General features: G+C 47.9%; 1 protein-coding gene across 1 annotated transcript in view; it reads right to left on the bottom strand.

Moving 5' to 3' along the window:
* Positions 1-354: 354 nt before the first annotated feature.
* The window catches only part of STN1 (STN1 subunit of CST complex), a 480,640-nt gene continuing 457,004 nt past the window's right edge, over positions 355-23,990 (bottom strand). The window contains exon 11 of the mRNA XM_085606821.1: positions 355-655. Coding sequence (XP_085462947.1) covers positions 498-655 — 158 coding nt within the window. The 3' untranslated portion in view covers positions 355-497. The remainder of the gene's footprint in view (positions 656-23,990) is intronic.

Raw genomic sequence — 23,990 nt, forward strand, 5'->3', positions numbered from 1 at the left:
GGTGACAAGTTCTAAACTACTGTTTCGAAAAGAGTTTTGTTTTTTTAATTGAACAATTCGAAAACGTGCATCTGGATGCGAATGCGAATGCAATTAGCTCAATTTATAGTGCTCTCCAACCACTCTCGACACCGGCCTATCCCATTTCATACTCACTGATAGTCCATGTTTTGTTTTTTATTAAAAAGAATCAATTTTTAACACACTAATACCTTTTTCTGTTTACAGTGTAATTGTTTAAAAACATTTAGTTTATTTGATGTGCTAAAATTAATACTCTAGTTCATATTTATGGGGTTACAGATTAAATGAGTGAAAATCTAGCACCATTACCAAAGACATCTCCCATTTCATTTCAATGAGATGTCTTTATTCTGCTAGTTCCGAGGATTTGTACATGCTCTGAGTGCGAAGCCTTCATGGTCTTGTGTCCTTTCCTGTTGTGTTGTTTCTTTTCGTAAATCTGCCAGGAGGAGGGGCTGCACACTCTCTTTGCTTTAGAAGACGGTGTAGTGTAGTTCCATGGTGCTCACAATTTGGCTATCACTCTCCAGTGTATTCAGAACACGCTTCATCACAGCTTCACTCACACCGGAGCTGTACGTCTGCCGGACACAGTTCAGGATGTGTAAGATGTGACAACCTTTTTCAGCATCTACAAAAATAAAAGAAAATCGTAAAGAAGGCGATCATGGATATTTAAACAATTTTCGGTAACTCAAATAGGAATCTACAGTAGACAGCACAATCTTCTCATACATTGTTTAGAATTCCATTAATAATGATAAACATATTCCCCACTGGTTTTGTGAAAAGTTGAATAGGAACCAGTACTTATGTCTGCATCAGCGTTCTGGGTAAAAAGGGCTTCCCCGTTAAAAGAGAGTGCAGCTAATAACATGTAGCCTTTTTGTTGTTGTTTAAATAACCAATCAGGCGCATGTCAAGGCCAACACAACGCTGCCACCGCCCTCCCAGAATTGCCTTGACCAAATGCTGGTTATCGTATTATTACAAAGGAATTTCGATGGCGGATGTCCAAATGTACTATCAAGCCATGCACCTCCTGGTGACCAACGATTGGCTGACCGGAGGATAGAACGACCCAGCTACTGGACAGAGCTGGCTCTAGTAAACCTTGACAAAGTCAAGGGACTGCTCTACGGATATCTAATTCATAATCCCTGACTAGGGTAATCTTTCAGTCCTGGCGGGGGGCACTGTGGTAAATGCAATGGTGCATTACACTTACCCAACAAACCCCACTGTGGCAAGGTCGCTGCCTTCAACACACCTCTATTCTCCAAGGATTTCAAACCTGGGACAACATCGGAATAAGGACCCTAGGCAACATGTGGGAAGAGAACCACATTAGGTCCTTTCATGACCTTCATCAATATGCTGTCTCCAAAACCCAATTCCATAAATATCTGCAAATCAGACATTGTCTTGCGGTATATAAAGGTGATCTTCAAGCACTCCCGGAGTATAACCAGTTGAAAGCCCAGATATTGATGGGCAAGATGGAGAAGGGAGTGGTGTCACAAATCTATCGCACCATGGTCAATAATGCCCATGACGTCTTCACCCCTTTGAGGAGGAAGTGGGAAGCCTGGCTTGGTCTTATAGAGGATATAAATTGGCTATTAGCCTGAATGGCCGCCCATGAGATAGCGGTGTCATCTCACCTATGACTTGTTCAACAGAACTACCTGCACTGTACATACATGACTCCCTTTAAAGCATGGCAGGCGGGTAAGCTGGAGACCCCCACTTGCTTCCGATGATGGGACTCAAATGCATATGTCTTTCACATGACGTGGCTATGCCCCCTAATCACTGAATGCTGGAAACAAATAATGCGTGCCGTCTCTCAGGTTTTGGGGTAAACACTCACCCTGTCACTGAGGAAGGCTCTGTTGGGAGTTCTGGACAACCTTGGTAACACCAGAGGGGAGAGGTATCCGTTTTGGGGATAGCTACAGTGGTGACGAAGAGAGACATTGCTCGTAGATGGAAACTGTATAGTGCTCAGACGATGGCTAAGTGAAGGAAGGGGTTAGACTGGTGTGTGGCACAAGAAGGCGAGCGCAACACTATTTCTAATGCTGCTTCAGGATATTTATCATTTGGATTATAGGAAGAGCTTTTTTTAAAAACTTACTTGCGAACGCTGCACATGTCACTTTAGAACTCGTCACCACCACTATACTTAGTCCTCAGCGCTACCAAGGTGTGCTGGTGTACTCGGTCTGTAAGTGCCGGTCACCGGAAGTCACACCATCTTGGTTAGCGCTCTAGTGGCCAGACGTACTCCTCACTACTTAAGGAGACGCAATGCAAGCGCAAGGTAAATGATTGATTACCCGCTGCGCGTCCTGGAAACTTTTTGCTAACTGCTTTTACCTGATTTTAGAGCCACTTTGCTGCTTTTAGAGTTATACTGCTGTTTTTAAAAAAAGGGGGCATCAGTACTATTTGCACTATTGGCGAGCGCAACACTATTTCTAACGCTGCTTCAGGATATTTATCATTTGGATTATAGGAAGTACTTTTTAAAAAAACGTACTTGCGAATGCTGCACATGTCACTTTTGAACTCGTAACCACCACTATACTTAGTCCTCAGCGCTACCAAGGTGTGCTGGTGTACTCGGACTGTAAGAGCCGGTCACCGGAAGTCACGCCATCTTGGTTAGCGCTCTAGTGGCCAGATGTACTCCTCACTACTTAAGGAGACGCGATGCAAGCGCGCAGCGCGCGCGCGCCAGCGGCGCACCTAAGGCAAGCCAGTCTGCGCCCGTCCGCGCACTGATCGCGCTCAGCGCCAGCCACGCTGCATCTTCTATCCCTCGCCTTACCTACACCAGGGATGAACTCTTCTCTATGGGTACTGAGAGGCATATTATCACTGGTAATAAGGGAAAGACTGGGGGTAAGAACATTTTGGAAAATGCTGGGTTGAAAGTTCTTAAGTGTGGTATGGTTAATGTAAGATCCCTTGTTAAACACCACTCGGAAATCAATTCATTGGTTGAAGATTTAAATGTGGATATTTTGTTTCTCACTGAAAGTTGGACACGTCCAGATAGGGAAGTTGAACTAGGCCTAGCCTGTCCTCCAGGCTTTAAAATATTTCATAAACCAAGAGCACTGGGGAGAGGGAGAGGGGTAGGAATTATATACAGAGAAACCTGGAATCTGGCCCCTATGGATGTAGAGGAGGTACAGGGCTTCGAGCTACTTGGATTCTCACTCACAGAACGTAGCAGCCATCTGTACTCCGGAATTCTTTGCTACAGACCCCCTGGGAGAGTAACTCCTCAATATCAAGACCTGATCGATGTGATATATAATCTGTCACATACTCATACTAAACTATTGATTCTGGGTGATTTTAACCTTTGGGAAAACGGTAACTTGGAGACCGCCATTAAAGAATTGCGCCAAGCCTGTGTGAATACAAACCTACACCAGTTGGTATTGCAACCCACACATGCAGGAGGTCATGCACTGGATCGAATTTTTGTTAATGATCCAGATGTAGCTGTAGGGGAGATACTCCGACTATGCTGGACAGACCACTTCTTGGTTCTTTTTTCCTTGAGGTTAGCTACCACACAGGAACATGCCCTTAACCCGACCCATATTCGTATGGGTAGGGAGTGGTCTAAAGTTTTAGCTCTGAAAGAGCTCCCACGACTGGCCAATGATAGCTGTTTTGACATCAATAAAATGGTGGATGAGAACTATGAGAAATGGAGCAATCAGATTATTAGTACATTAGACCAAGTGGCCCGATGAAAAAAATTAAAAGCAAAAGAAGCCGTCGGCTCCCTGGTACAATGAGGAGTTGAGGCTGATGAAAATTGAGTGTAAACAGGCAGAAAGGAAATGGGGAAGGAACTATGGGGAAGGAGATAAAGCTGCATTGAAAAGATTGCTACATATTTATAAAGAAATGGTGGGTAAGACCAAAGCTAAATACTGGGAGGAAACTATCCTAAGTGCACCCAATAAGTCAAAAACTCTCTTCAACATAGTACAGGAAATGTCTAATCCTGACTGCGCAAAGAATAAGATCCCAGCTTCACAACAACTGTGTGATAATTTGGCACTGTTCTTTGAAGAAAAAATCAATACAATTTTAATTGGATTAGACACTCCTAGTGAAGGAGAGAAGGATAGTACAGCCGATATTCGGATGTTGTCTAGTAGTAGCACTCTAGATGAAGGATATACTAGAGAACACATGCCCGTTCTGGAGATTTTTCAGACCCCGACACAAGAGGAGTTTAATACTATTGCAGCTGGTATCTCCTCAGGCTCTCACCTGGACCCCCTCCCACACAAGTTGTGGAAAGCGTTCGGAATGGAGCTTTTCCCGCATCTACACCTATTATGCTCCCAATCTCTAACTAATGGCATGGTCCCAAAATGTTGGAAAAAGGCAGTTGTGTCCCCCCTTTTAAAGAAAGCCTCTTTGGACCCTTTGTGTCCATCGAATTACAGACCGATCTCCCTGCTACCATATCCAATAAAGGTTCTGGAAAGAACAGTAAGCAAGGCGATTTCGAAATTATTGGAAGAAAATAAACTTCTGGATGAAGTTCAATTTGGGTTCCGTCCGGGACAAGGTACCGAAACTGTACTGGTGACAGTTCTTGATAACCTTCGAATGCGTGCCGACAATGGCCAAACTGCTATTCTAGTACTTCTGGACATGTCGGCCGCATTAGATACGGTCAATCACAAGATCTTGATTAAAAGACTTGAGGAGAATGGTATTAGAGATAAGGCACTGGACTGGTTGCAGTCTTATCTCTCAGATAGGCAGCAGGCAGTAACCCTGACGCCATTTCTCTCTCAGTATAGTCCGGTAAAACATGGTGTCCCACAGGGTTCGGCTATTAGTCCAATCCTTTTTAATCTCTATCTGCGCCCTCTCATCTCCCTTACAAGATCATTCGGCATTGAAGTCATCAATTATGCTAACGATACCCAACTTGTCTCCTCCCTTGAGGGTAATACTGCAATCTCTTTGGAAAAATTCCATAGCTGTGTGCAGGAAACAGCAGGCTGGCTTAGAGCTAACTCTCTGCAATTCAACGGAGATAAGACGAAAATACTATACTGTTCCGCTAATAAAATTCCTTGCCCTCTACCGTTGGATTTCTGGCCAGCTTCTGTAAATAACCCTCTATCGCCAGCTAAAACAGTGCGTAACTTGGGAGTATTACTAGATAGTAATCTTCAGCTGGACTCCCAAGTGAACAAAACAGTGAGTACCTGTCTGTCTCTGCTCCGAGCCTTGCGATAAATCCTCCCTTTTCTGCCAATGTCAGCTAGACCACAAGTTGTAAGGAGCATTATTATGAGCAGACTAGATTACTGTAACGCGCTCCTATTGGGAGCCCCTGACTCCTTGCTAAAAAAGCTACAAAGGATTCAAGTGATTGCAGCTAAGCTTGCATTAAATAGACAACGCAGAGCCTCTGCATCGCTTGCCTTAAAGGATCTCCATTTGTTACCTATGGCACAGAGAGTCCAGTTCAAGGCACTCTGCACTGTATATAGGGCAGCACACAAAATGGGACCTAAGCCGCTGCAGAGAAAATTTCTCTGGTACTCCCCTGCTAGAAATCTTCGCTCTTCCTCAGTTAATTTAATATGTACTCCACATTTCAACAAGGCCCGTCTAGGAGGCAGATCATTTAGTCTGGTAGCTTCCAGACTATGGAATTCACTGCCTATTGAGATCAAACAAAGTGATAACTTGCTGAGGTTTAGGAAGAATTTGAAAACCAGATTCTTTCCAAGAAATTAATCTTTAGCCCCCTGATTAGTTTTTCAGTTACGCACAGTGTCTGTTACTGGTATTCTCAGCGCCAGGATACCCGTTGGGTGGCAGCCGCACTATACAAGTACTCTATACATACATACAAAAGGACCCATATATGAGGCGAGGGGCTGCCCCTTAAAACATGAATGGATATGGGGAAAGGGTAGGACCACTATGGTCTGTGGACCAATTAATAATTGTTATCGTCTGTGCCGCTATGTCGGATGCCTGGATGGATGCAGGTGGGTGGCAATGGAAAGGTATGTAAGTTTTGTGAAATCAATAAAACGGGTCATCAAAAATATGAAATTATTCCACATTGGGGAAATGGGACCAGTGAAATCTCCCTTATAAGAAAGAAAAACACCTTGCACTAGTCAATTTTTTTTTTTTTAAATCCGTTTTTATTGGTATTTAGTAAACAAATACATAAGCAGTTATTGCATCTTTTCTGCAGTGTAAAGCGACATTAAATGATGTGCGTCACTGTACATCAATATACATTTAATACAACAGTGAGGTATCAAAAGCCGTTTTCGACATAGTACTTTAACCTAAGGTTACTTATTGTACAGCATTTTCCCGCAATTAATACATCTAGTATATATGCACATGGTGCGGCGTTGGTTATGTTTAAGTAGTCAATTCGAGGCAGATAGAATGGTTAAGCTGTTCATGTGACAATAACTGTGTACATGGGGTGTTGAACTTGGGAGTAGGGTTGGAATGTTCACGTAGGTTGGAGTATGTAGAGTGCTGTATTTATGCCTCCGAGGGCACCCCTTAGTAGTGCCATTGCCATAAGGTTATGATGTGCAAGAGCATCAAAGTAGTATCATTTAGCTTGTGGCACATGATCAATTGCAGAAACGTGGTCTATGAGTGAGGGTCACGTGCGCGGTGTCGGCTGTTTAGGTCAGGTGTCTGAAGGGACTGGGTTGGCAGGTCTGTAGATTGCTGTAGTGTTCAAACAACAAAGCAGTTCAAGTGGGGAGGGTTCAAGGGACAGATTTAGAGACCACTACGAATTGAATCCCCTATCAAACATGTTATAAACCAAGAAATCCTAGGGTCTCATCACAAATCAATAGTAAATGTGAACGAAAATACTTCTAAATTAAGAATGTATCTATAAACAACAATGGAGGTGTGCTCATGGGGTTATCTAAGGGCAGATCCCTTTAAGGATGTAATCCTCACTCACCATAGGTGACATGCTTCATCATAGGGACTCTCCTCCCAAAGGAAACACCTAGTTCCTTTGAGGGCTACAACCCCCTCACTGTGAGGGAGGAGCTCAGGGATGTTTTAATGGAGTATATTGGGTATCCTAAACCCACCTATGACGAGTCTGACGTGTGAGTGACGACGCAGCGCAAATGATAAGCTAGAAAAGTGTAAGTGAATGTTAAAACTGACTACTAAGCAAAAAACAACAATTTTAATCAATATATGCCTAGTGTCAGGATTAAAATAGCAGTACACCAACGGTATAAATTTAAACCGCTAGGGTGTGATGACAAATGGTCGACATGTTTCAGCCGTATCAGGCTTTCATCAGGACCTACGCAAATAATGCTGCTGCTCTCAAAAAACGTGAAAAAACAAATAAATGATTATAACTTCAAAGGATATTTGAAACCAATCTCTGGTCTCTCAGTGGATAGATTTCTCCATACCTATAGGGGTGAAAAACATACACAATGAATTCCAACACAGTATATGTTATGAAGCACTTGAAAGACCACGGGACCTGACAGAAGTAAGCCCACACAATATAGAAACTCTTACCCGCAATTGCTGGGTATGAGACCTCACCTACACCTGGCAACCGCTCAGGAAGGGAGCACCGCTCTAAAATGAACGAGAAAGGAAAGCAAACTAGGTTGAATGTCCCTGAATGTACCAACTATTGGCATGCACAGTTATGTACCATCGCTATATTGCATGCATGAGACCTAGCAACCTGTATAAATTCAAGGAGAAATGACTAAAAGGACAGTTACAGGAAACACAAAATGTAACATCAGCACTAGAGTGTGACCTGGAAGCGTAGCTAGACCAAGATAGGTGTTCTGAAGAGTCCTTCAGAGTAACAACTTTGTCTTTATATCCATACGCTATAGTCTTAGAACCCAGAAATATAATAAAACAGATGTGTAATGATCATCCTCATTCTCTTTACCTCCAAAAATGAGGAATAAGGGATAAAGAACTCACACGTGTGGCCCAAGCAAGCAAGTGAGAAACGAGGCTGGAGATACAAAAGAGGAGAGACCATCATGGCGGTCTTACCTGTCCATCGGTACTTCTTGGCAGAATGAGCCTAATGCCGGAGGTAACCAGACGGTGTGAAACCCCGCCTTTAAATACCCAGTGTATCATTCCGTTAATAAATTACACCTGATTTTGCGGCCACAGATGGAGCCTTTGTGGAAGAGGCGCGCATGCTCTCAACCGAGACCGAGAACACTTGAAAAGCAGACTGCGCATGTCCGTAATGGGACACTGAATATGCGCGCATGCGTCTACTCTGTAGTGAAGCCTAAGTTATAAACAAACAGACTACGCAGGTCCAGTGAGATGGACTAAACCCGCACGCATGCGTGGAGTCGTTAATGTAGCCGATAATGTGACAATCTGCATAAACAATGTCAAACGGGGACGCGAGCTTGAATTTGATTGAGACCATTGAGTTCAATAGAGATGATGACTTTTTGGTCTCATTTGACGTGGAGTCACTTTACACGTGTATTCTGCAGGATGAGACCCTTGCGACCGTAGAGACCTTGTTACGTGAGAAAGTGCCTGATTCTATTACACCCATTTCTTTCATCATCAATTGTGCCCGCATTGCAATGAAAGAAAAAAAATTCAGATTTGAGGACCAACTTTTCCTGCAAGTGTCCGGCACTTCGATGGGGAGTGTTTTTGCCCCTAGTCTAGCCAACCTCTACATGCACAGCTTCGAACAAGAACACATTTTTAGCGCTCTCAATCCGTTTAGACATCATATACAATGTTGGAAGCGCTATATTGATGATGTGCTTGTGGTTTGGTCTGGCACTGATTCTTCCATCAATGAGTTCAAAACTTGGCTTAATAATCAGAATGCATATCTTCGCTTTACATGCGAATTTAGCAAATCATGCTTACCATTTCTTGACATCCTGATTTCTCCGACAGATGGTGGTCTTAGCACTGAATTGTTTAGGAAACCAATGTCAAAGAACTCTCTGCTATTATTTGACAGTTTCCATCCAAAAGCCCTACGCCAAAATCTACCCTTTGGACAGTTCTTGCGTATCAAAAGGAATTGTACCACAATGGCGAAGTATAAAGACCATGCACAAGACCTAGCGAATCAACTTTCGTTAAGACATTACCCTAAGAAACTGATCAAACAATCATTGAAACGTGCAGTTAACAACAACAGGGCTGCTTTATTGGAACCTAGACATGTCAAAGAAACCACCAAGAGACTCCCGTGCGTTAACACATTCTGCACTCTTTCTAACAAGATTAAAAAATGTATCTTATCCAAGTGGAAGATTTTGAACATTGACACAACACCATTCCAACGTCCCCTCTTTGCGTTTAAACGCAGTTCTAATATTAGGGATCGATTGGTGCATACCCGCCCATGCGAGGTTATTGACAAACAGCAGAACACACTTTGGAATCTCCCTGCAATACATGGTCACTTCCCCTGTGGTAGCTGCGCTGCCTGTGCGAATACGAAACATACCACTGAGATTGACATAGGGACTTCCAGACCATGGACTCTAATGAGCCATACAAATTGCAACAGCAGCAATGTTATCTACCTGATCACCTGTCCCTGTTCCCTTCGATACGTCGGGATGACCACCAGACGAGTAAAGACGAGGATATTGGAACATAAGAGCACCATTCGATGTAAGAAAACATCCACTAGACTTACCCAACATTTTGTCACAGCACAACACTCACCTCAAGAATTACAATGGACGATAATTGAACAACCCTTCGTCCCTTCACATACTGTCGATATTTCGGCTTTTCTTTTCAAGAAAGAACAGCGTTGGGTATTTAAGCTCAACAGTTCTGTGTCAGGGCTCAATGATGATATTCCTTGGGTTTCCCGTTAGTACCCACTTGAGTCACTAACACACAAGTCATGAGTAACACTCTATGGCGGGTGAACTCTTGAGCTGTTTGGTGCACAATTAATTTGGCGTTGATTGTACTATGATATACAGGGTATTGCTGACTGTCTTTTACTATGATGGCTTTACAGAGATATATCCCTATCCAGACTTATTGTTTCCTACGTCTGTCTGGTTGGTTCTACTGTAATTCATTTACACTTGGCGACATGATAACTGTATTTATCTACGTGGGCAGACGTGGGAGTCCTTGGTTCTATCTCTTTATTGTCTGCTATAAATGCCTTAACGCATACTTGGTGGTGTGTTCGACGCTTTATAAACTGCCAAAATGTGTTTTTATACCTTTCTACACATTGTTTTGGGTGTGTTTTTGCTTTTGGTGTATACGGGGGACGCGGTCCTAACTATACTTGCCTGCACGGCTCGCGTCCCCGTTTGACATTGTTTATGCCGATTGTCACATTATCGGCTACATTAACGACTCCACGCATGCGTGCGGGTTTAGTCCATCTCACTGGACCTGCGTAGTCTGTTTGTTTATAACTTAGGCTTTACTACATCAGGACCTAAGTAGCGGGGAACCACACCCACACCCAGTGCTACACACGATCCTACATATGGGAGCAGGACGCCATTTAACTACGTGGCTTTACAAAGCCATACGGGAATTGACTAACAAACCATTGGCGACCCTTCGGGCCACCTGGGAGGCAGAAATCGGGCGGGTGCTTCATGACGGGGAGTGGGGGAAGGCTTTGAGATACCCTAAGAAAGTCTCCAGAAACGCACGATTTAAAAACATCCAATATTATATCCTACACAGGGCCTATCTCACACCTGCACGCCTCCAACGATTCTACCCTGACACTCAGTTCCTATGCCCCAGATGTCAAGAACAAAACGCAGACTTTCGACATATGTTCTGGAGCTGCTCCGTCATTCAAATCTTCTGGCATCACATTCACACCGCTTTGGGCACCCTCACTGGGCTAACCTGCATGAACACTTGGGAGGCCAGCGCCATAGGCATCTTTCGCATCAGTAAGCAACACAAGGTGCAGACTCGCTTCCTCTCCTTAGCGGTGCTCTTGGCCAAACGCAGCATAGCCATGCATTGGCGTTCCCCCATCGGCCCTCCGGTGGCAGCGTGGGTGGGAGCTACACTCAAATGGGCGGCGGCGGAGGAGGAGACATTACGGGAGGAGGAGGTGAAAGGGACCCGCAAGCACCCTATATCAATGGAATGGGCCATGTTACTATACCAATTTAGGCAGCTCTCCCCGGGGGCGGACCCGCCAGATGACGCATCTACACAACTAATCCGGAATACACAATCACAGGCTCTGCCCACCTGAACCCGTAGGCTCCCAGCCGTGCGAGACCTTGACAGACCCTAGCTCCAGGCGCACTGTTACGATTTTCGGTCGCAACGACCAGGATAGGCACACATGGTATTAGAGGTACCTCACCATCACGACGCTGCATTCCCCCCCTAGTGCAATTGGATATATTCTTCCATATTCATCCCCTAGTTTACACCTCTGTTGAACCCCAGTTCCTTTGCCATATATGGAACCCGAGATGGTAGGCTGTGAACGTCACGATGATTGTATACACTGTTTAGGCCTCTTGGTAACGAATCATCAATCAATACAATTGTTGAGTAACCTTACAGGATGTATGATCGGATGCGACCACTTGACGAATATGTATGATGTACAATATATGAAATGTGAAAATGGCAATAAAAATAAGTTTAAAAAAAAAACTTAGGCTTTACTACAGAGTAGACGCATGCGCGCATATTAAGTGTCCGATTACGGACATGCGCAGTCTGCTTTTCAAGTATTCTCGGTTGAGAGCATGCGCGCCTCTTACACAAAGGCTCCGTCTGTGGCCGCAAAATCAGGTGTAATTTATTAACGGAATGATACACTGGGTATTTAAAGGCGGGGTTTCACACCGTCTGGTTACCTCCGGCAGCAGGCTCATTCTGCCAAGAAGTACCGACGGACAGGTAAGACCGCCATGATGGTCTCTCCTCTTTTGTATCTCCAGCCTCGTTTCTCACTTGCTTGCTTGGGCCACACGTGTGAGTTCTTTATCCCTTATTCCTCATTTTTGGAGGCAAAGAGAATGAGGATAATCATTACACATCTGTTTTATTATATTTCTGGGTTCTAAGACCATAGCGTATGGATATAAAGACAAAGTTTTTACTCTGAAGGACTCTTCAGAACACCTATCTTGGTCTAGCTACGCTTCCAGGTCTCACACTAGTGCTGATGTTACATTTTGTGTTTCCTGTAACTTTCCTTTTAGTCATTTCTCCTTGAATTTATACAGGTTGCTAGGTCTCATGCATGCAATATAGCGATGGTACATTACTGTGCATGCCAATAGTTGGTACATTCAGGGACATTCAACCTAGTTTGCTTTCCTTTCTCGTTCATTTTAGAGCGGTGCTCCCTTCCTGAGCGGTTGCCAGGTGTAGGTGAGGTCTCATACCCAGCAATTGCGGGTAAGAGTTTCTATATTGTGTGGGCTTACTTCTGTCAGGTCCCGTAGTCTTTCAAGTGCTTCATAACATATACTGTGTTGGAATTCATTGTGTATTTTTTTCACCCCTATAGGTATGGAGAAATCTATCCACTGAGAGACCAGAGATTGGTTTCAAATATCCTTTGAAGTTATAATTATTTATTTGTTTTTTCACGTTTTTTGAGAGCAGCAGCATTATTTGCGTAGGTCCTGATGAAAGCCTGATACGGCTGAAACATGTCGACCATTTGTCATCACACCCTAGCGGTTTAAATTTATACCGTTGGTGTACTGCTATTTTAATCCTGACACTAGGCATATATTGATTAAAATTGTTGTTTTTTGCTTAGTAGTCAGTTTTAACATTCACTTACACTTTTCTAGCTTATCATTTGCGCTGCGTCCTCACTCACACGTCAGACTCGTCATAGGTGGGTTTAGGATACCCAATATACTCCATTAAAACATCCCTGAGCTCCTCCCTCACAATGAGGGGGTTGTAGCCCTCAAAGGAACTAGGTGTTTCCTTTGGGAGGAGAGTCCCTATGATGAAGCATGTCACCTATGGTGAGTAAGGGATTACGTCCTTAAAGGGATCTGCCCTTAGATAACCCCATGAGCACACCTCCATTGTTGTTTATAGATACATTCTTAATTTAGAAGTATTTTCGTTCACATTTACTATTGATTTGTGATTAGACCATAGGATTTCTTGGTTTATAACAAGATTGCTGTAGTGTTGCCAGGATCGCATCCCAGTTTTCAGCTATAGATACTTTCCTGAGACCCACTATTTCTTCCCGCTTCATCGCTATGCCTTCCGCTCTGGCCTCGCAATGGTGGAACGTTTCCAAGCTTGTGCTTGTGGGGGATCTGATGCTTTCCATCTTTTTGTAATTAGTCGTTTGGACGTGGCTATGCCCAAATCTAAGAACCGGGAGGAGACCTTAGTATTGTGCGTCCTACGAAAGACATGCAGCAGATATGTTTGCCACTCAAAGGGTAGCTCTCTTTCCGTACAGGCACGGTGTGCATCTGCCACTTCTCTCCAGTAGGTGCTGAGGTTGGGGCAGCCCCAGAGCATATGCACCAGGTCTGCATCAAGAGTCGCGCAGCGGGGACAGGCAGAGTCAGCTCAATGGAAATATCTATTAATGTTAGCTGGTGTTAAGTATGCACCTTGCGTAATGAAGTATTGTATTTGCCTAAGTCTCATATTTCGTGGGATATGAGTCAGGCTGGCCAGTATCTGTGCCCAGGTTTTGTCTGAGAGTTGGCGTCCCAGGTCATGCTCCCACTTGCGTCTGAGGGGATCTAGGTTGATTGCCGCATGATGATGTAGTGAAGCAGCAAACCAACGTACCAGGTGTCTGCCTCGTCCCATGACATGGAGATATTGGATAGCGAGATGCTTTTGTGGTTCAGTGCCTAGCTCTCCCCACTTCTCTGTAAGGGTGGCCACCAGTGAGCAATGTAGGAGGAATTTTCCTGTGGGAAGGCCCTCGTTTGCTGCTAGTGTCGCATAAGGAATCAGCGAGCCCTCATGATAGAGATCACCTAAGGTCCGTATCCCAGCTTCGTGCCAATGATGCAAGTCAGTGGCTGTGCACACCGCCGGACCTTTGGAGGTGCCTTCCAAGGGGAGGGCAGGGGCATAAGGTGTGACATGTCTTGTTAGTTAGAGGCTCCGCCGAAAACACCTATAGACCACATTCAAATATAAGGGTTCCGGGGGGCATGTGCGCGTACCAGGATGGACGAGCGTGAGGATCTGTAGTAGTGTGTATGGTGGACGGGCGGATGCAGTGTCACTGCGGTGTCAGTCTGCAAACCATCTGGCGATCCACTGGAGTTGAGCCGCGAGGTAGTAGTGTTCAAAGCAAGGAGCCGCTAGACCCCCCTGATCTGTGGGCAAATATAATTTTTTGATCGCTACCCTGTGCCGGCTGGGGCCCCAGATAAAGTCCCTGATTGTCTGTTCTAGCTGGGTAAAGAAGGAGGCTGGTACATAGTTAGGTAGGTTGACAAAGTAGTACAGGAGCCTTGGTAAGGCCACCATTTTCACCAGTGCCACTCTGCCCGCGTGCACTAGTCATTCATGCCAAAGCCACTAGACAGTCTCAATAGATGGCCCTAAATGCCCTTTATGAAAGAGAAGGGTTAGACATGAGAGTGTAGAAAACTAATTTAGGGCTGAAAGAGTGACAGGTCTAATAGGTAGACATAGGACATAACCCCTTCCCCAGCAATTGGACAGTTAAGGACCACATCCTCCACGCTAGACAAAGACAGTGGCCTGGATCTACACTCTATTCCGTTAGGATTGCCAATTTAGTTGGAACAATGGTGACAAATATGAACTCATGAGTTCTGGGTCCTTAAATGTTCAGTTAGACAGGATGTTCGAAGCCTAGCATCTGTGTGAAAATGAAGACCTCAAAAATGGAAAGGGCATTAGGTTCAGATGAAGTACACTGCAAAATAACTGACCATGCAAAAATATGTGCATGTCAAAAATTCCCAAAGCCCACCTAATAGATTTTATACTTATTGATGGACTAGGATAAAAGTCCATTCTCATTCCAAGCATATTTGGTTGAAAATATCTCTTGGTGGGGTTGGCTGCTGGACAATTGTTTCTCAGTATAAAGTATTGTATGACAAATCTTGCAGATTACATGTTTAATCCATTATGGAAGTTAATGTTTTCATTTGATATCTGATCATCTTTGTAGTACGCATATAAAGGGATTGATTGAAGGAATAGAGTAATGTAAGGGAAATGATGCACACAAGTGACTGGTACGGAACATTTCTACTTTGCTAAAGTTTGTAGCAGGTGGACAATTTCTCAATTTCCCACGGTTTGAACACACTATTATGAAAGTCAGGAAGACAAACAGGAACTCAATCAATCAATCAATCAGAGCATTTGTAAATCGCACTACATACCCGTGCGGGTCTCAAGGCGCTGGGGGGGGGGGTGGGAGGGGGGGGGTGGATGCTGCTACTGTTCGAAGAGCCAGGTTTTGAGAAGCTTTCTGAAGGTCAGAAGGTCTTCGGTCTGCTGTAGGCAGTTGGGGAGGGTGTTCCATGTTTGGCGGCGAGGTAGGAGAAAGATCTGCCGCCGGCGGTCACTCTTCGGATGCGGGGGACAGTGGCGAGGGTGCAGTCTGTGGATCGGAGCTGGCGGGTGGGGGTGTAGATGCTGAGTCGGCTGTTGAGATACGCTGGTCCGGTGTTGTGGAGTGCCTTGTGTGCGTGGGTGAGGCGCTTGAAGGTTACCCTCTTGTTGATGGGGAGCCAGTGTAGGTCTCTTAGGTGGGGTGTGATGTGGCTGCGGCAAGGGATGTTGAGGATCTGGCGTGCGGAGGCGTTCTGGATGCGTTGGTGCTGTTTCAGGAGTTTGGCTGGGGCTCCTGCATAGAGTGCGTTGCCATAGTCTAGTCTGCTGCTGACGAGGGCTTGGGTGACCATCCTTCTGGTTTCGGTGGGGGTCCAGAAACATTGAGGTGGGTTTCCAGCACATCCCAGAGGCCAGTGAGTGTGCTCAACAAGTTTGGGCACCGTGGACCGCGTGGGTGCCGAGATCCCCAATACCCCGAGACACCGGCCACCTCTTGCGTAGCGCACGACCCTGACCAGTGGGGAAGTTGTGCTTTGGCCCATTTTCGAGCCAACCACTCTACAGCAATTGTGCCAAAGACCAGCGCCCTAGCCCCCTCCGGTGGCCCGTGGGTGCCCTTTTACGCACGCCAAATTGCCGCCTCCCGCAGTCCCTTGTCTCTCGACTTGTGGGCCCTAGCGGAGGTCTACCTTCACAAACAAAAGTTCCCCTGGTTGCTCCAGGCCTGCTCTACAGTCTCCTCGAAGGAGACCTCTCCCAGACCTCGTGGGTCTGCACTGTAGCAGATTTGTTTATTCTTCGTGGGTTGCGGTTGCCAAGGCTTAGTGGATCCAATCCGGACACTAACACCGCAGCGACCCTCATCCGACGTGGGACAGTCGCCCTCCTGAAGCTGGCCTTCCTTGAAGCCTCCTGGAGCCCGTGGCTGCAGATCCAAGGTACACCACTTTCCACCTGAAGCACCCGACATCGAAGGGCTCTTTGTTTTGAGCCTCCTGGTCACTTTGCCGTGACCCAGACTCTGTCCCCTCTGCTTTCAGGTTCTTCTCTACAATCTTCACATCTTTGATCTTCACGGCATCATCAACGCTTTTGGCTAGCAGAACTTTTGACTATTTTCCCATTGAAAATCAGCCCGCGACCCGACAGCAGAAACGACCTATGCACCCGGCTTCCCTGGGGCAGGTAACAGTGGTACCTCGGTACTCTCGTGGTAGTGGGCTCTTCAAAAGCTTAAGTCTGAAGTTTTAACTTTGTACTCCTGCTAGAAGTATTTTTAAACTGTTTATTTCCAACCGCGACATTCTCCATAGGCTGTAATAGAGATCCCGATAGCAGCTACTTGCACTGCACGCGTCTCCCGTGGGTCCCCTTCCTCATAACCTGGGGTGGATTCTTAAGGGGCCAGCGATCCTGAATGCCCTAGGCATTGCCTGTAGAATTGTCGTGGTTCTTATACCACTTTTTTAGTATATGGTTTGGTCTCCCCCTGGGGCCCAATGTTAATAGTGCTATTTATTGTGTCTATCAATGCTTGTTTGATATTGTAACTTTGCCACAGCTTCATAAAGAGACTGTGGGATTCTGTCTAGAATAAATACATATATTTTATATATATACCTGTGTGGGCTACTCTTTCATTTGGTTATTCAAGAGGTTATTATGGTAAAACAATAAGCTTAACACTCCTTCAAGACTTAGCCTGAAGGCTGCTCTCCACAGCTACCACTAGGATAGCTTTCTTTAAAGGTTGTCTTAAACCTATCATCAATAAGAGTCGAATTGGACTGGTGCAAGGTGTCCCTATAACTAGGAGACAGCATATGCCAGGCCAACTTCTCACAGAGCACTTCTGGGAAAGTCCGTCCGGCAAGAAATATGTACTTTTACCTGGATTGCCTTGTCGAAAACTGTTATCTCACAGGGCTTTATATGTATCAGTGGATCCTGTGTGGTTAAGATTTAGTGTATATGTGTACTCCGTATGAATGGTTGTGTAGGCGAAGTGTACCCTGCCCTAATTCAACAGGAAGACTGTAAATAGACCTTTTGTAGTATGGCACCCAGCCAGCTTTGTATGCATTTTTCTTGATGACAGGAGACCTCGTTAAAGAGTTAGCTAGGAGTGCTGCGGGTGCTGTCTGTAGGACATTTGAGACAAGAAAATCCTACATGGAGACCCATGGACTGAGCCTGGAGTGACCTTCCTCACAGGAGTGACTAATGCAAAGCCCAGTTAAAGAGTAACAATGGGCAAATTAGGTAGAGGTTGTGAAAGGCTCCTTTGGCAGAGGACAGTAAATTATCCCACAGGGAACTTGGGGCCCAGCCTGGTCACTGGCCTCTATAGAAACAAAAAGCAGAGCCTGGTGAAAGGCCCTGAAGTGTACATTGAGTATAGTCCAGTTTCAGACCCCTTAATGTGCTTCAAGCTGGACAGTGTTCAAGTGGCTGTCACGTATCCCTAGTCGGAGACGTGGTGGTAAAGATCAAGGAGAGCTTTGGACTAGCCTAAGAAAAGGCTGTAACTGGGCACCCAGTGCCCAATGGCAGAGCAGGAAAAAGACATGTAGCAAAACATCACAATTCTAAGTGTGGGGTCTTGTTGTGAATACTTTTTATATGTTGACATAGAATTTATGATGGTTGCTCAGAGGACTTCAACCAGTGTCGGTTGGTCTAGACTAGTAAGGTGTTGGTGATCGGGTGTACTATTCTTCGATAAAGCCCTCCTGAACTCACCTTATGATCTAGGCTAGGGAATAGATGGATACGTCATCAATTAACCATGCTCGTCTGTATGTCGTGGAGGATGTCGGGAAGCAAGTGTATAAGAGGTATGAAGGTGGTTGAGTTATTTTAAATGAAAAAATTAAGGAAGGAAGTTTGGTACGATTTAAGAAACTTTGTCACATAGCATCTGGAGCATCCACATTCTTGTCACCCATTCAAGTAGTTGAGATGATGTATGACAAGTGATGGACGATTGTGGAACAAAGAGTGATTTTGGCCCCAGATTTTAAAAATAAAACTGGAGTTTGTACGCAAACATATTGAGAGTGGAGGGAGTGTTCCTGCTGAAATTGAGGTGCATAACAATTGATCACTTCGCAAACAGTGTGTACCAAAATATTTTAAGGAGTATGTGTTATAAAAGTTTTTTTGTTTTTTGTTTTTTTTTTAAACCGTTTATTGCAATCTCAAATATATACAAGTATGGGCCTACAACCTTCCGGCCGGCCGCTAAAGTGACAGGAGCACCTGACAAACTTACAAAAGGGCACTTGGCGTTGCAGAGAAGTAAATCTCAACGACGTGGGCCACATGACTCTAAGCCCACAATACGGTTTCATTTTATACAAACACAACAACATAGAAAAACCACACCCGCAAGGCAACCCGCAATCAAAGGTAACCACACGTGCTCCTCAAATGAGGGACCCCGACCATCCACAGGAATCTAAAGAGGGGGAAGGGAAACAAGTCCAGGACTGGGGGAACTCTGTGCCCGGGGCTGGGGGAGGGGGTCAACTAGGGGGACGGAGCCGGTGAGGCAGCAGGCAGCAGTGGTGGCTCGCAGATACCCCCGCGGTAGGCGTTCCAGGGGCCCCATATTTTCACCCACGCCCCAGGCTTGCCCCTCGCCACATACACCACCTTTTCTCGGAACATGCACCAATCCATATGTTCTTTCCAGGCCGACACCGCCGGGGGCCGCTGGGAGCCCCACAGTTGAGCGATGTCACGCTTAGCTATCATATATCCCAGAGTCACCCATCGCGTCTGCGGAACCGAGTAATCAGTTGGTTCCCACACATTCAGCAAGCATCTCCTCGCTTCAGGCAACAGCGCGACATGCGTAACCAGACGCAGGACCTCATGCACACCACGCCAGAATCGCTCCACCTTCGGGCATTCCCACAAAATATGCAAAAAAGTCGCCAAAGCACCACACCCACGCTTACACAACCCATCCTCAGCATAACCCATACGCAGAAGCCTTGGCCCCGTCATGTAAACCCGGTGGAGTATCTTAAGCTGGACGAAACGAAGGCGAGCCGGTATGGCCACCTCCTTCGGAGAGGCCACCGCGGAAATCCAGTCTTCGTCGTCCAACTCCAGCCCGTCGGCAACCCAAGCCTCACGGAGGCCGGTCAGCAGGCCCGAGCGGTCAATCAATTTTTTGTAAATGAGGGAGATCGTGCTATCCGGAACGTGGCCATCCAGCACTCTATCCTCCAGGGGGGAAGACTCCGGGATGGAGGCGACGTCTGGGAAGACGGAGCTCAGCGCATGACGGACCTGCAAGTACCGAAAGTATTCACTGCCCTGCAGCTGAAACTCCGTCTGCAGCGTCTCGAATGTTTTAAATCCCCCTCTCGTCCAAAGGTCCCCCACTTTACTGATGCCAATCGTGTCCCACTTCTCGAAGCCCTTCGAGGTCCACAGGGAGCCCAACCGCTGAGGCGCATACAACGGCGACGCCCGGGTCAAACAGTCCTTCCACCCCATAGCTGCATTGGCCGCGTGCCACACCCGCACCATGACACGCGTGGGCCCAGTCAAGCGGGGATCCGGCGCGCCAGAGTAGAGCGCTCGATTGTAGTCGCCACCGGGCAGGAGCATCTTGTCCATTTCAAATGCCGGGTTCAAGGCGGGCCCATAGAGGCCGTGATTAATTGCAGCTAGCTGGGAGGCCCAGTAATACCGCTTAATGTCCGGGAGGGCAATCCCCCCGTCATACCACGGGAGCGTCAACTTTGCCAGGGCTATACGCGGCCTCCCGTCCCAGAACAGGCGGCGCTGTAGACTCTCCACCTCACGGAAGTAGCGCGCCGGGACTAGGTCCATAGTGTTCTGGAGAGCGTACAGGAAGCGCAGCAACGACATCATCTTAAACAATGCCGCCCGGCCGAGCGGCGAAAGCGGCAGGCGCCGCCAGCGCGCGACGTCCTCCTTCAAGCGCTGGAGGGGGGGGAAGCAAGTTTCGCTCGTAGCGGGCCTCCGGGTCCAGCGTGATATAGACACCCAGGTACCGAAACCCCTGCGAGGCAATCTGGATCGGACATCCCCGCGGGAGGACGGGAGCCTCCCCGGAAAGCACATAGACACATGATTTAGCCCAGTTGATGACAAGGCCTGAGTTACGGCCAAAGGAGCGCAGGACATCAACCAGGACAATCAGTGATTTGCGCGGGGAGGCTAGGTACAAAAGGATATCGTCAGCGTAGAGGGACACGCGGTCCTCATACTCGGGGGTCCAACGGAGACCACGGATGGAAGGGTGCCACTGCAGCCACTCCGCCAGGGGTTCCAAGGCCAATGCAAACAGGAGCGGCGACGAGGGGCAACCCTGTCGCGTGCCCCGTCCCAGCGCGAATGGGGCCGAGACTCGCCCATTCACTACCACCTGCGCTAACGGGCCCGAGTACAACAATTTGACCCAGCTGATGAATCCCGGTCCAAATCCAAATTTCGCCAGCATCGCCCAAATGTATGGCCATTCGAGCGTGTCAAACGCCATGGTGGCGTCCAAGGACGCCAAGATGGCCGGCTCCCGCACAAACGGAACACGCGCGAGCACCCCGTGCAAGCGCCGCAGATTGAGGGCCGTGTTGCGATGGGGGATAAAGCCAGATTGGTCTTGGTGGACCAAATCGCCCACCACGCCGACCAGCCGGTTGGCGAGCACCTTGGCAAGGATTTTGGGCTCCGCATTCAAGAGCGAGATAGGCCGATAGGAGGTAACCCGGTCTCGGGGTTTCCCCTCCTTGTGGATCACCACGATTGTAGCCAGACGTTGGTCCGGCGGGAGGGAGCCCCGCGAGTGGGCCGCCAGGAACATCGCGCGGAGGTGGGGTGCCAGTACGTCCGGTCGCAGCTTATACAACTCGATAGGGATGCCGTTCGGGCCCATGGCCTTGCCAGATGCGACCGAGCGTATAGCGAGGGTAATTTCGTCCGAGGTAGGAGCAGCATCCAACGACTCCCTGTCCTCCACCGAAAGGGAGGGCAGCGCGATATCTCGAAGCAGGGCATGGGAATCCGCCTCCGAGCAGGGAGAGACCGGGGAATACACCTCGCGGAAATAATCCGCGAAGCAAGAGACAATGTCTTCTGGCTCGGTGACACGTACACCATCCATCCTCTCAATCAGCGGGACCACACGACTCGCTCTCTCCTTTTTATCCAACCACGCAATCAATTTACCAGCCTTATCACCCACATCATACAGTCGCCCCTGTTGCTCTCTACTGAGGCCCCTGGCTGCCTCCGTGACGAGGGCCCTATAGGCCGCTTGCTTAAGGAGTAGAACATGCAGTGCAGCATCCATCACCCCACTCCCCAAATCACCCTCTAATTCAGTAATTTCGGCCTCCACTCGGGTCACCTCCTCCTGCTCGCGCCTCCGGGCATGGGATATGAAGGAGAGGGCCTCCCCCCTAATAACTGTCTTGAAGGCCTCCCAAAGGGAGATAGCCGAAGGGACAGACCCCACATTCTCCTCAAAATACCGCTGCAAGGATTTAATCAGGTCAGCACGAATGGTGGGGTCGCGCAGGTACCAGGCATTGATTGGAGCTACCCTGCCCGCCCCCCTCGGGAGGACACCAAAGTGCAACAGGAGCGGGGAGTGATCTGAAATACCCCGCGCCAGATGGCGCACCTCTCCCACCCTCCCAGCATAGGCCGCAGGGACAAGGATATGATCAAGCCGCGAGAGGCTACCATGGGCACCCGAATGGAAGGTGTATTGCAGCTGCGTGGGATGTTTTAAGCGCCAGCAGTCCACCAATCCCAATGTATCTAAGAGGCCGGACAGCCACGCCTGCGCCCGGGGGAGGTCCCTAGGGGGGTGACGATCCATAGTCCCAGAAACCACCGCATTGAAATCCCCCCCCAACCACCAGAAGCCCCCCCGGAAGGTCAAGGAGGAGGCGCCCCAGGTCCGCAAAAGTGGTAGACTGTAGCCCCGGTGGGACATACACTGAAACAAAGACAACCACTTTGCCCTCCATTCTCCCCACCAAGGCAGTGTAGCGTCCCCTCTCATCATGGCGCACCTCATCTATTTCCAGCGGGAGCGAGTTCTTAACCATGATGCCCACCCCCCGCGAGCCAGACGTGAAGCCCGAGTGGGCCACCAAACGATAGCCACGCCGATTCATGGCACAAAAGGAATTACCAATAAGGTGTGTCTCCTGCAGAAAGACCACATCTGGCGAAATTCGTTTCAGATACTGCAGGACCACACCTCGCTTAATCCTATCCCCCAGTCCATTAACGTTCCAAGACAACAAAGTCAAGTCCCTACCCCCCATCACATACAGAAGCCATCATTCGTCCCCCCGAGAGCACCTCAAAAACACCAATACAGTAAAGGGTTTGCCTTGCGGTAAAAACGAACAACACCCCACCCCAACCCACCCGTCCCAACAGAACTCCCCCCTCCCTGCACCCCTGCATGAGCCCAAACAGCCCCCCCAAAGTGCAGTGTGCCTGTCGCCCCATAGATGAAAACACTAACTAGTCCCCCAGAGGAGGAGGGAAAGCCCCCAAGAGACCCCGTACGACCTCCACGGGAGGGGAACTTACACAATCAGTCAATGATGACAATAATGTTGTCCAGAGCAAGGCCTACTATTAGTCCCTCAGTCCTGATCAGGCAAGCCCTCCCCACCAACCGCGCCCCCCCCACCCCCCGGCCCCGATCCCCGGGCAAAGTGTCCAACCAGTCCCCGGCCGCCTCGGGACGATCAAAAAAGTGCGTGCGGCCATCCACCTCTACCCTCAACTTCGCTGGAAAAAGCATCGCATACTTGAGGTTCAGGTCCCGTAGGCGACGTTTGACTCCGAGAAAACTCAGTCTCTGCTTCTGGACCGCCGGAGTAAAATCAGGATAGAAGTTTACGTTCATATTGTCGAGTCTGACCGGTCCTTGTTGCCTAGAAGTCTGCAGGATAGCGTCTCTGTCCCGAAAGTTGAAGATTCGGGCAATGAGAGGCCTCGGAGGGGCTCCGATCTTAGGTCTCCCTCCGGGACCCTGTGGGCACATTCCACTGCGAAGAGTTTACTCAGCCCCCGGGGCTGGAGACGGGTGAGGATCAGGTCCTCCACAAACAGATCCGCCGCCTCCTCCTCACGTCCCTCCGGCACCCCGATAATGCGAACATTGTTCCTCCGGGCCCGACCCTCGGAATCTTCCAGTCGACGATCCATCAGGGCGCTCGCCTGGCCCAGTCGGCGCACCTCCTTTTGGAGGGCCGCCACGTCCGTTGTGAGGCCCGAGGTGGTGTGGGCCAAAGAGTCGACCCGGTCATTCGTCTTGG

Source organism: Triturus cristatus, chromosome 1_2 (genome assembly GCF_964204655.1).
Source record: "Triturus cristatus chromosome 1_2, aTriCri1.1, whole genome shotgun sequence".
Lineage (NCBI taxonomy): Eukaryota > Metazoa > Chordata > Amphibia > Caudata > Salamandridae > Triturus > Triturus cristatus.